Source organism: Candoia aspera, chromosome 7 (assembly GCF_035149785.1).
Source record: "Candoia aspera isolate rCanAsp1 chromosome 7, rCanAsp1.hap2, whole genome shotgun sequence".
Lineage (NCBI taxonomy): Eukaryota > Metazoa > Chordata > Lepidosauria > Squamata > Boidae > Candoia > Candoia aspera.
Window position 1 is genome coordinate 42362386 of NC_086159.1, and position 14310 is coordinate 42376695.

Genomic DNA, 14310 nt, shown 5'->3' on the forward strand with positions numbered 1-14310 from the left:
ATTTTACACCAATAAAATTCACTGTGCCTCTCCATACCTTTCTATCCTTTTAAATAGTCTTTGTTTCTACCATGTCTGCTTCACACAGTGTTCCTTTAAATTTCTCATCTCTCCTTTTTTTGGAATCTTATCAACTCCACTAAATCATGACTTTTTCTATTGCCTCCTTCCTCTAGATCTACTGTATTAACTCTTCTTTCATGTATTTGTTTGACAATTTGACCATTCTTCATTCTCTCTGTGAACAAACCACTTCAATGTACTTATTTCATACTAGTCTCTCACTTTTGTATTCACTCCAATTTTTATTCTTTCTTCAGCCTCTTTTTGTTTTACTTATAAAACTATTTGTTTTAAATATCCCATTCCTACTGCATTCAGCTTATTTTTAGGTCTTGCCTGACATATCCAGTGCTCATTCCCATATAGTAGGCAAAAGCAGAGCTATTTTCACTGTAAAATGTAATAATTCACAGGATGCTCTTTTTAGATGGTCAGGCATTATAAAACACTAATACCTTTCCATAATTATGATGATTGCGTGGTGATTGTAACTAGGTTAAAGGTAATCTATCTTCTATTATGTCAGGGGAAAAGAAGCAATAATAGGTTGCCCTCGTCTGATCTTTAAAAACCATTTTACCTAAAGCTATATATGCATTTAAAATTTAGTTAATGCATTTCACATTATCAAGAGATTGCCTTGGAATTTAAAAGCAATTTTAAATCTCTAACCCTAAACTGCAGAGCTGAAAAAGCAGAGGCCAGAATCTCAGAAGCAAGGTAATACATCTTTTATGGCCAAATCAGTAGGAAGAGATCTTTCATATCTGTACCATTACTCAGCCATTCAGTGCAGAGGAAAATAACACAGGATGTTTATTTTGCTCCCTTAGATTGGGTTTTGGCTCCACCTCAATTCTAAAAACCAAAATAAAGTGCTGAGATGTATAATATTTCAGTTAGATATAACTGATGCAATACAAACCTGTCCTATATATAAGTATGTATATAACAAGGTTTCCTTGTTCATTTATAAGTTATTTTATTAAATAAACACACAGAGGAACACAAACATATAAGTAGGCACATGTTCATTTTGTAACCGCCCCCCAAATCCATTTAAAATATAAGATGATCTAGCTATAAAATATAAAAAAGAAAAAAATATGGTAATGATTATTATGTACAACTGCCAACAAAGTTTTGGGGGATGTTGAACCAATACATAAATTAAAACATAGGTGGAACTATTCCAATATGGAACTAAGTTAACTAACTATTCCAATATGGGAAGATTTTTTTTTTTTTTGGTAGGGAAATAATACTGCAGTATTTCAGGTCTAACGTTAAACTGGTGCCTCAAGTTCTTATGATTCCCCACTTCCTGATGCAATTCTGGGGAAGTAATTAGAAATTTTTGCTTTTATTTTTAGATAAAAATAGTTCATTCTGAATGAACCTAAACCATGGTTAGTATTAATTATAATAGAAAGCAAAGATGGAAACAATCAGTGCCACCCAAGATATTTCAGAAAATCTTACATAAACCTCATCAACAAGCAACTCTTGAATTACAATACAAGAGATAGTAGAGATAAGTCAGCCTGTGATAATTGGGGAAGGGAAGATAGGATAACAGTAATACAATTACTCACAAATGCTAATACGCTTTTTCAATTATCTCTAACAGATCAAGCTGCATTTAATCTCCTGTCTTTTAGAATTAAGGAACCTGTCATGTATAGACTTCATACCAAATAAATGTGATTGTCTAATAATGATGCTCTCCCAGCTTTGAATAAGGCCCAAATTAGATTGACCCCTGTCCAAGATCTGAACTTGCTCACAGTTCAAGTTTAATTTAAGAGATGTATTGTCTAGCTGTTCCACTGACAATGACTATTGCTGTCATGATCTCAGCCTTTTCCTATATCCACTGCTGGCAACATGTGACTGCTTTTTTTTTTTTAAATCACATATATACTATAATTCACATCTGTTTGTTCGTTTGTTTCATAGATTCCCTTTTGTTGAGAACTCAAGGCAGCATACATAAGGTTACCTTATTATAGCTAAAAACAAGGGCAATAAGTGCTCTCTAAATTTCCTGCACCTTATGTTGAACTTCAATATAAATCAAATAAAACAAAATTTATGTATGTATGTGCATCTGTGTGTCAGATATCAGATGGAAACTTATCTTTCAGGGCAAGTTCAGTTAAAAAATATGTTGAGGTTTGTAGCATGGACATGCTTCTATACATTTAATATTTATATTTATAATATTAAAAACCAAAAATCAGATCAAGCTATTCTTACACTGGATAGATTTCCAAGGATGCAACCTCAAATCTTAACCTAATATGAAGTGAAAGAAGCCTACTTGAGTCCAATTCAACATAGCAGTTCCTGCAAGCATATGCTCCAAAGGCTTTGTTTTTGGTCATATGATGCTAAACACAGCACCTTAGCTCCATTTGTTTGTTTTGATAGAAAGCTATTAAAACTAGGGCTGCACATATCTTTCTCAAATCTTCATTAGAGTGAAGTATCCCCAAACACTTCTATATGAAACAATGTGGGCCCCTCACTTCTAAGAGCAAGTGAAACAGCTGAGTGTCTTTATTTTGTTCACTGTGTCTTCTGCATCAACTCCAGTGTGCTGTGCATGTGCCTTACAAGCATCTTTTGGCTACTGGAATTGCTGATTGAGGCTTCAAAGGACATATTAGGAGAAAATGGCACTAACCCCCTTGTTTTATTTATTTGATTTATTTAAATGATTTATATGGCCTCCCAGCTCTCAAATAGTAGCTCTGTATGGTTGACATATGGTGAAAAACAAATGAAGAAATGAAACAAAATACACAAAACACCACAATACAGGATAACAAGGCTAAACCATAACATATTATAAATCACAGTTATTTTATGGACTGACCCAATCCCTGGAGAAAAAACCCAGGTTTTCAAGGTCTTATGCAGGGTCAACGCGTTTGGAGCTATCTTAATCTCTGCGGGAATGCTGTTACACAGGGCAAGCTTGTTGAGGTGCATGAAAACCACTTTATAGGCTCTTCACAAAATCAACCACATTGCAACAAATAACAGAAACTGTCATCTGAGCATACACTTTTCCCATTACCAACCTAGTAGGTAACATCTAGAAACACAGCTTGATTATCTCATTTCTCCCAGGTATTGCATGTAATATTAATATATGCAGAAGTCATTTGTACAACCAGCAATATATCTGAAACTGCCTTCAGATGAGTCCAAAGAACAATTCAGGATCAAGAAACATTTGGAACAATAAGAAATTGGAATACATTTTTTTTACTTATCTTTAAGTAATACAGTAGATAGTGTATATCTCTTGCAGAGTCATAAATAACCTAAGTGACTGCTGTTTAGCAGAAAGCCTCAAATAATTTTATAAATAAACCAACAAATGGAGCTGAGTTCTTGTATATTATATCTTTTCTACCACTGCATTTATTCATACCTCACCTTAACAATCACAGATGTTTAGCTATAAAGAAGTTTTGGATGTGTTAAAATCTTTTGACCTCAGTTAAAAACATAAATTTGCAAGAACAAGAAAAGTAAAAGGAAGTAATGAATATACTGAATGTCAAGATTTTTAAAAAAATCATACCATGCACTTTTCTTTTTAAATCAAATGCATGACACTGATGTGCAGCTATTCCAATTTAAATATATTATTTGGTTTCAGAAGCAATATTCAAGCTTAGCTTCAGCTCATAAGTTATATACTGGTGCACAGTGTTATCTAATGTTGTCTAAGAACTTAGAATACAAAGAGCTTAATAGTAATAAAAATGGAAAACCTAAATTAAGTAAGCATTAATATATTGTCAAATCTGCTTGAGACTTGTTTTACAACAAAAATCCAAAACCAAAACATCCTGATGTGGGCCTGATGGGACTCAGGAGGAGAGTCTTATCTGTTAGGGCACCTATCCTCTGAAATATCATCCCCCCTGAGGTGAGAGCAGCCCCAACTCTTTTGGCCTTTAGGAAGTCCCAGGACACATGGTTGTGCGATCAGGCATGTGAAATAGCTATATTGTCTTTGAGCTGTAGGCTGGCATTTCCATGTGCTTTTACATTTCTAGTTAATTGTTTTAATTTCTTTATATGAGCTTGTCTTTGCTGTTTAACTTGTGAGCTGCCCAGAGTCACATAAGTGAGATGGGCAGCTATATAAATTGACCGAAATAAATAAGTAAATAAAAATGATAATCAAACTATAAAAAAGTCCGTAGTAATAAATAAGATCACTTAATAGACTAAAACAGAATTATAATCAACATTGTAATAATCTTGAGAGCCATTATCATTTAACTTGAATAGTAAAATGGTAATAACAACAGCATTAACAAGAATAGTCAGTGGTGTTAGGTTGGGCCTTTTATGTTGATGCTTGTGTATTGGGCCTTCTTGCTTTAAATGCTTTGTGCCTGAAATATATTGAACTTTTAACCTTCTCTTTGGACTTGGCTGTTTACCTCCTTGCTCTTTTTCTGCTTGGCACTCAACCATGACATTGATTGATTAGCTTTGTTATTAGGTATAAAAAATTAAATCTGCTGAAAGGTATTTGATAAAGTCATACTTATTTTTAAATGATCATTATGAAATAGTTTCTTATTAGAAGAAATTAATTGTGTTTACATTGCTGTTTTGTGGTTTATATTCTTGTGAAATTCTTTTATTGATTACAATATAAATATGCTGACATGCTGAATCTCTGGAAGTAAGGAGTGATAGGTTAGGAGTCTGAATAATATTGGTAAAAGTCTGGATAATGTCAGCTAAAGGCAAATGGGCCAGATTTGAGAGGGCGCAGACTTGCACAGATTTTTGCTTTGAATTATGTGCCAAATGTTGAAAGATGCAGCATCTTCTCTGCCATCGTTAAAAAAAAAAAGGCAGTCAGAGAGTTCCCTGAAATCCAAATGGAGCCAAGCTCTGGGGGTCCAATTCAAAGCAGCAGAGAAGCACAAGTGGATATGGATGTGAGTCAATGGGATGAGACTTCTGAAAGCAACTTAGAATGAGGGAAGAACGCCTTTGTTTTACCTGCATGGTAGAGGAAATCTTACTATTTTCCAGCACATGCCTTGCCCTCAAAACTGGATATTAAATTCTTCACTTTTCATCTATAGCTTCTTTTCGTTTTCCCATCCAAGGTTGCAAGATCATCAGTTAAAGAGGAAGTTGGCCATCTTGCTTCCGTATCTGCATCTATGTATATTCTTATTCTTGTCATTCTGATTTTTGTAAGGCTGTATGCTAGCTATGTAATCTGGCAAAAATCATTTATATATTTATTTTATTTATTTACTGGATTTATATGGCTGCCAACTGAAACAATGTGACTCTGAGTAGTGTACACAAGAAAAAACAAACAATAAACCAAAAAGGAACCATATAACATTAAACCATATGCAATATATGAATATGAATATGAAATAGTCTGGGCAGATGTTCTTGGTAGAAGGCAGCCCTGCAAGTAGCCCAGTCCTATGCCATGTAAAGATTTAAAGGTGATGTCCAGCACCTTAAAATCTCACCTGGAAGTCTACTGGGAGCCAGTGCAGCTTGTGGAATAGTGGTGTTACATGGGCATTGACAAGTTGTGCACATAACTACTCATGCCACTGCATTCTGGACCAACTGAAGCTTTCGTTGCAGTAGTCCAATCAGGAGGAGACTAAGGCATGAATAACCATGAGCAGGGACTCTTGGTCCAGAAATGAGTGCAATTGGCTCACAAAATGCAGTTGTGCAAGACCCACCTGGGCACAGTTGCCACTTCCTCTTCAAGTAGGATCTGTGAATCCAGTAGAAACCCCACTGCAATTCTCTGATCTGAGAGATCCAAAACATTTAACTACTCAGTCTTGGCAGAGTTGTGCTGCAACCTGTTCTTCCCTATCCAGACCCTCAAGGCCTCCAGACACTGGGACAGAACCTCAACAGCATCACTTGAATGGCTGGGGACAAAGATGTATTACTGGGTATCATCTGCATATTGATGATACCTCACCTTAAATATGTTATTTGCTTGTGCCATACTTTATGAATGCACTGAGATATTTATGAGAGACATATTATATTTACTGTTATCTGGCCAGAAGAATTAATATGCTGGGTGGTTATTTCATGAGGCTGAACCAGTGATACCCAGACATGACCTCTGGAACCTAGGAATCAAAGTTGTATATGATAATTGAACATAATGAGCTGTTTTAGTTGTGCTAGCAATTTCTTCTGTTTGGTAAATGTTTGATTCATTAAGTTACTCCCATTTCAGGACATAGCTTGGCCTCCCCTGGCTCTGTGGGTTGATAATCCAAGAGCAAGAAGCGGTCTAAAGTCTGTCTTTACATAGGAAAATTATGTTGCGCATTAGCGTAGTTGACAGTAGGCACCCAGTATGAAGTAAAGTCATCAAGGAAGCCTATCAATTGCTTATATGACTCTTGGCAGTAAACTATGTAATCTCTCACCCCTAACAGTGGCAATAATCAGTCAACCACCAGATACTGTCCAGAAGAGATCCAATTTTACCAGCTTCTGCAATGCTTTTGAAGAAGAAGCAAGCCTCACTTCTTTGGGGAGGCTAGTCCATAAGACCAATTACTATAAAACAATACCTCCTGGCCTCAACTCCTTTCACATAATGGAGATGGGGGACAATCAACAGCTTCTCTGGGAATGAACATACTGGAAAGGTCATTTCTGGTTGGAGAAGGAGATCCTAGAGATACCTAAATGCCAAGATTATTTACAGTAAAATAAAAAGTAAGCTCTTTCGTGACTTAAATACTAACGGAGGGGTACACAGGGCAAGAAAGTTGTAAATTACTTTGTAAATCACTATGGAAATAGCTAAGTGATAGAGAAGCTACTCAATGTTCATGTCATAACCTTCTTCTGTAAAGATATCTGGTTATCTGTTGTTGGAAACAGAACACCAGTGCTCTGCTTTGTTGTTCTAAGGATCTTCTTAGATAAATTAGAACTGAAAGATTGTTTTTTATTCTGGATGGTGCATTCTCTATAAATCCACTACAGAATATTTACACTGAATATTTCCTTTTACCACATAGCCTGTCTAAGATTATTACAGCAATTTACAGCGAGAGACCAATTACTGCTCTTTTCATTGTTATGCTTTGGGTAAGTATTTTTTGTTTGTTTAATAAATACATTCTGTCTATTGTAGCTAGAGTGCAAAGTGCTTTAAATGTCAGTTCAGCATGTATCTAAACCAAAAGAAAAATGCAAACTATAGTAACTGGTTAAATAGTTACTATGGTAATCACTGACATGGTCTAAATTGGCATTTAAAAACTGGCAGGACGATTCTGAAGAAAACGACTAAGCTTTCTCCTTCTCAAACTCATCTTCTGAGCTCTTTGTCTTTAACCTTTTCAGGTATGCATTTCTTTTTTCCTATTACCCTTGTGATAATTTGGTGAGTTGTGAGAGAAGTCTTCTTCAGAAGGCTGAAATAAATGTTTAACTGAGTTTGGAGCTTAAATGCCTAAAATGCCTACAAGGTCTTGTCATTTTTAATTTTTGTACAATAGCAGCAGTAGCCAGACTGTAATAGCAGCACTCTTTATTGGTATTCTCCTTAGAATCCTATTCCACATAGAATGGGTTGTGTAGAGGTGGGGTGGGGCCTTGAAGTGAATTCTTTGCTCTTTCCTCATGCCTGCAAACCTTGATAAGATGTCCAAACCTCAAAACAAAACTTGCACAAAATGGCCAAGTCCAATCTGTATATACTTCACTGGCATAACCTTGCTATGGTTTGATACTTTCGTTACCTAGCAAATCAATTAGCTATAGAATGTTCTTGGTTAAATAAATTAAACTAACAACAAAATATCAGATTTGTATCCTCCTTTCCTTCAGGAGCTCAAGTTGGTATCTGCAACATGCATATCCCCTCCAATTTCATTCCAACAACTATCCTGTAAGCTGGAAGATAATTCTGGCCCAACATTCTACAATAAGTTTCCATGGGTAAGGGTGGATTTGAATATGTCTTCTTGGCCCTAACTGGCACCACGTTGAGCCACTATATTGTATACTGTTTCCTTTAATTTTTTAAAATATGTTTAACATGATCTCTCATTCAAATATACAGCTTGGTAGCTTCCAAATATTTGGATTTTACCTCCCCATCATCTCCAGCCAAGATGGCTAAGGGCCACAAATTGTAGACTCCAAAAATATTTGGAGCTGACCACATTGCCTACCCATTGTTTATATTGCCATCTATTAACCAACAGTAATTTGAAGGAGTAGAATGTAAGTGGAAATTATAAGAAGGCTTAAGAAGGCTAAATAGAGTCAAATGAAATAGATTCATGACTTGTTGTTCAGATAGAATTTATCTGCTCAGTAACCAACTGTCTTCTGCAGAGTATGGCAGCTCCTTAGAACTCATGGAACTTAACACATACATACATTGTGCTTCTTATCTTTAAAGTACTTTTTGAACATTAACATAAATGGAAAATGCCATAAATCCATTTCCCTCCATATGCATAAAATTTACTTGGGTCGTGAGACATAGAGGAAAGGCTCCCACATTGCATTAAAAACCCATCCTTTGATTTTACTCTTGACTCTTTTAGGAAGCTGACTGAAAAATAGGGTAAACCTATCAATGAAGAAGGCAACAGCATGTCAGATCTTCTTTGTCTTGTAGGTCAGTGCATTGCTCATTAAAAGTAGATGTTATTATGTACAGCAACTGAATTTGCAAAAGAGAGAGAGAGAGAAGAAAAGAATATCAAGTAATTGGCAGTCATTAAGTGAATGGCCAAACTGTCATTATAGGGGGAGGCAAAAGCTTTTTCCCTTAAGGTCACAAATGAAATATTTCAAGAAGGCATTTTACACCGAGTCTTACTGTAATTCTGTGTGAAAATATAAAATAAAGGACGAAAATTTCTCCATAACAATTTGTATTATTACAAACAGACTGTAAATTTGGCTTTTTATGACAAACATTACATTCAGTAATTAAAAAAAAGAAAGGAAGTGAAGTCTGTTATAAAATGTCTTTGCAGTAATGGAACATAATTACATTTGTTGTATAATTTGGATGGGATCCAGTTGCTTAGGGTTTTAAGTTGATTTTAATTATGTTTTTACAATAATTAGTGGGCCAGGTTGTGGTACCATGCTGTTGAGCACTAACAAGCCAAACAAATACCCACTGATGCACATCTGTCCTCAGCAATCTTTGCATGAATTTTTGCTCTGTTTTATTTGGGTAGCTCCATTATGTTTTATTCTGTAAACATAACATGCCCAGCTTGCTGCCTGTCTCCGTAAGGCCATTTCACATAGAACAGTAACAACAGAATTCTTGCACCTCATATCAGATATAGACAACCTAAAATGGCCTTCCCTAATCCAGTGGCCATCATAGAAACATAAAATTGGAAGGACTATGCCGGCTGTTGAATTGCAACTCTATTCTCACTACAGGGATCCTAATTAAATTTTCAGGTAGATAACTGTCCAACTGCTTGACTACATACAATAAAGGGGTTCCTATCATCTCTTTAAACAACTGGCTACCCTGCCAAACTGCTCATATCATTAGGGTGCTTTTTTTAATTTTCAGCCAGAATATTGTTGAATGTCCTACATCCAGTTTGGGGCAGAATATTTTATAAGAATTCCTGGAACAAGTTCAAAGAAGGCAACAATCAAAATTAATTGATCAGAAACTAAGTCCTATGAAGACAGGTGGAAGGAACCAGGTATGTTTAAATTTGAAGATAGAAGATTAAAGGGTGATATAAATATATTTTTCTAATATCTGAAGGGTTGTCATATAGACCAAGATCTATTTCCCCAAACTGCAGGCCATTGAAGAATGACTTTCAAGAAAGTATATTCTGGTTGAGTATTAGAAAAATCCTCCCTAATGGTATGAGCAGTTTGGCAGTGGAACCAATTGCTTATAGAGATTATGGAGTCTTCTCAATGGATACAGATAAGCAGAAACTGGACCATTTGAAGTGGTTCTTTGAAAGTACAGACATAACAGAAATCTCCCAACAAATGGTGGCATTACAAAAATATCTTATGAAATTATTTTTTCAGTCTATGAAAATCTATGTTAAAAATTGTGTATATAAGTACATGGAGTCAACACTGGGTAAAATTTTTTTTCCTTCAGTACTCTAAGATACTAATTTATCTAGCCCTGAATATCTATACATCTTATCTTATCTTATCTTATCTTATCTTATCTTATCTTATCTTATCTTATCTTATCTTATCTTATCTTATCTTATCTTATCTTATCTTCCTAATATATGGACTCATGCATTATCAGTAGAAGTTGATGTTGCAATTGTGCTCTTTACAATTCTCCAGGTGAATGTGTATCCTTTTTTGGAGAAACAGCAAAATAGGAATTGAATAGTTCTGCTTTTATTTTGTTACTCTTTTGCTGTGTTCATTAAGCAGTTAACATACTGTTTATTTATTCTTCTTTTTATTTTGAATATATATTTTTTTTAAAAAAAATCTTTAGCATCCTTTGCCAATGGCTTTCTAAGCATCAGCCTTTCTAACATCATCTTAACTATTATGTATTATTCACATGGGACAGACTTCAACTCCCATCATTCCCAGTGTATATTGTCATTGATCTAAGCCTGGACTCTCAGGAGGAACATTAGTTTATTTGTTGCATTAGTTACCATAAGGCTGGCTTTTTTTTTCAATCCATATTTCTCCTATATTTTAACCCTGGCAGATTCTTCTATGCCACCATAATGTGCTACGGGTGAATATGGAAATGAAACCCCAAAAAAGAAGTGCCTGTAGCATATAATCAAGACTGCAGAGCTGTTTTGGGCCATTTTCCTTAGTATATTCAAAGCTGTATTGGTTCCTGAGGATGACTTCTGTTTGGAATGAGGAAACAGAAAACTGGTACATGTATCATAAAAAGACAGACAAAGACTCAAGGATTGGGGAAGCACATTCCAACTTGCCATATATTTGAAGCAAAAATCACACCTCTGAGTATCAATAATAAAAATGGTTTTGGTTAACTTTACTCTTTATAACATCTATCACATTTCCACAGTACAATTTGGAGAGGGGAAAACAAAGGCAAAAGATGATACAACTTTCCCTGATTTAACAGAACCTGTCATCTTGTTTTTATCTGAATCATCATTTGCCCAATCAACCATTTTCCTCACTTTTAGATCTTCATTTGAACTCAGGTGAGCCCCAAGACATTCTATATTACACTGCCCTACTTCATACAGAAGTTATATGTAGCTATCTTGCATCAATAAGTGAAAGCTTTCCAGAGTCCCAAGCAATGGGCATTCCTAGCCTGACTCCCAAGATCCTTTTAAAAAGAGAGGCCAAGTATTGGATCAAGAAAAGTCTCAATGCAAAGCAACGCTCTTATTAAATATTTATTTATCATATTTTTATCATCGCCCATCTCCCCCACATAGGGAGATTATTATTATTATTAAACACATGCATTATTATTATTATTAAGCCACATGCTAAGGAAGGGCAGTGCAGGTTTAAGTGGAGGATTCTAGAGAGAAAGCCCAAAGTAAATTTCCAAATGGGGAACTACATAAGAGGGAAAATATAAGAAACTCCTACATCTCTGATTCAGTGCCTCAAAGCTCCAAGGGTCTGGATGGGAATAATAAACTTTGACTCAACCCTGGTAAATCTGAGTAGCTGAAGGTTTCAAGGCCCCTGTATATGTCTTTCTTCCTCTTCAGTTGGGAGTGTGCTCTTACACAAGACCTTTGAAATTCATTTCGAAGCTGCAGCTAGTGCAGAATGTGGCTGTACATGTAGATGTTGTGTGATATATCTACATAATATCACTACTACGAAAGCTGCACTAGCCTCCAGTAGGCTTTCAGGTACAATTCAAGGTGCTGGTTGTCACCTTGGAAGTTTGGCATGGCACAGGACCAGATTACTTGCAGGACTTCCCATCCCAGGAGCTGATTTCCTGAAAGCATGCATATTCTGTGTATATCCCATGTTCAATTGATATACGGGTATTGCTCTTCTGCATTATAGCCATGATATTTAGGATCAGAGTGTTGCAGCTAGAGGCCTGAAAATTTCAGTTTGACTTGTCAGTTTTGTGCCCTAGCTATTCATTTTAACCCTTCTTGCTCTTCTACCATGTACAGTCAAGGATTTCTTTAGTTTGTTTTATGCTATGGAGTATCTCCATTAAAAAGGATCCTAAAATTAATCTGAAACATAGAAGGTAAGTGTAAAACTAAATGAATTCGAACAATGGATATAATTCTCTTACCTCTTCTTTTTCAGCACTCTGCAAATCTCGCCACTCTTCAGTTACATGACCAAAATCTACAGTGTTCATGGCAACTTTGTATTCTCCGATTATATCATGCTTAGAAAAGCGATCAAAGTCATATACTGCCATCACTAAAGTTTTTCCTCCCAGTTCAGAATACGGCACCTAAATTAAAAAAAGAGAAAGGATGAGAAAATAGCCAGTTATAAGGCCTTGGAAAGTAAATATGCTTTCATTGCAATTCAAAACCTTTTCTTTATCAGCTGTCATCCCCATTTAATTGTATGGGGAAAAAAAGCACATTTTCTTGCAGAGGCCTTTGATGACATTCTTTAATGGCCACAATACAGCAATCCATAGAACAATGTGGTAGCTCACTCATCAATCAGGAAATTTTGGCAGGAGCTCTGGAAGTTAGACTCCATCATGAAGCTAAAGGCCAATTATCTGCCCCACAGATACGTAAGCTTTCAATACTGTAGGATGTTCCTTGCAATAAATCATGCTGTCATTCTCTCTTCCCAAAAGTTATAGGATGATGGAAAAGCACAGAACTGTTTTTCTCTGTCTGGCATGGAATAATTAGAAACTAGATAGTTTTATAACTGCAATTCACAATGTTGCACTTGTTCCTAATAGACTAAAATAGGCTTAGGACATCAACAGGGCCAACAAAATGAGAGTTTTTTTTAACTGAGATATCATTTGCTCTTAGGTTTTCATAAGCTGGTTGTGTATGATATTTTAATATATATTTGACACAAATAAACTATAGTTAATATGTATATATAAAAGTCTTATGCTTGAGTTTTCTCTTTGAGAGCCTAGGGAAAGAGCTCAGAAATCACAGAAACTGCCTAACAATTTTCACCTTCTAGTGGAATCACAGAACTATTTTAAGTTTTCCATTTATGGACTACAGGATACATTCAGTGTGAACATGCTTCACCTGAACTTATAAGCAGCGGGATACTGAGGGAGGCTTCTGGATAATAAAATAAGATGTAGGAACATGACCCAAGGCTCTATAGAACTCCAGGAAGTATTGCTTTCTTGGTCTCTGTTGTCAATGGGCGTGGTCAATGTGTGTTGTGCTTTTCCTGGCTGGAGTAAAGGAAAAGAGCTCCCAGTTTACACCCATTTAAGTTGATGCATGTGCAAGAATTATATTTAATATATTTTATCAAGGTTCATATTTGTAGTATTGTGAGCCATTTAAATGAGTGCAAACATGCATTAATCAGTGAACTTTGGTAATAATAGTGGCAGTGACTGGATGTTTTGATTTATTTAGCCTATCTATCAAGCTTAGACACCAGAGCTGCTAGTTCTGTCACTTTTTTTTTTCTGCTTCAAGTTAAATATGCTTAAAGAAAAGATAAATATGCTTAAAGAAAAATTCAGTATAGAGCTTCTTCTCATTTCTCCTAGCCCCATAAAATGAAAGATTATTTTTACAAAACCTTCAAGAGAAAACAGCAGCAGTGGAAGAGGCCTCTAGAGATAGGTTTCTTGTTGAATGATTACATAGCCTGAACCTCATTTGTCCCTGCTTTCAAACCAGGACTGTCTCTGTAAGACTAAGTATACAGAAGGACAGGTCTACAGCAGCTGAAGTATAGTGAACATTTCAAGCTAAAACCCTTCAGAATATGTTCATATGTAGTTCTGTTATTGTGCTGGAAAGAAGGCTGAGTCTAGAAGACATTAACTGAATTTCATATATTTTGAAGCATCCCAGCAAAGCATTTCTAACATATACTTTCACATCCTCATAATTCTTCTAAAATTATTTTAGGACCAAAGAAAATATAGTTCCTTACTGACTCAAGATGGGAGGTAATCTTGATTTGTTCTTTCTTAATTTTAAATTCTATATGTTTAAAAAGTGGTACTTATTTCTGGATAAGTAT

General features: G+C 35.5%; 1 protein-coding gene across 2 annotated transcripts in view; it reads right to left on the reverse strand.

Moving 5' to 3' along the window:
• SYT1 (synaptotagmin 1) overlaps positions 1-14310 on the reverse strand; it is a 312080-nt gene that overhangs the window by 68439 nt on the left and 229331 nt on the right. For both annotated transcript variants that reach the window (XM_063309009.1, XM_063309008.1), the window contains exon 8: positions 12395-12562. In XM_063309009.1, coding sequence (XP_063165079.1) covers positions 12395-12562 — 168 coding nt within the window. The remainder of the gene's footprint in view (positions 1-12394; positions 12563-14310) is intronic.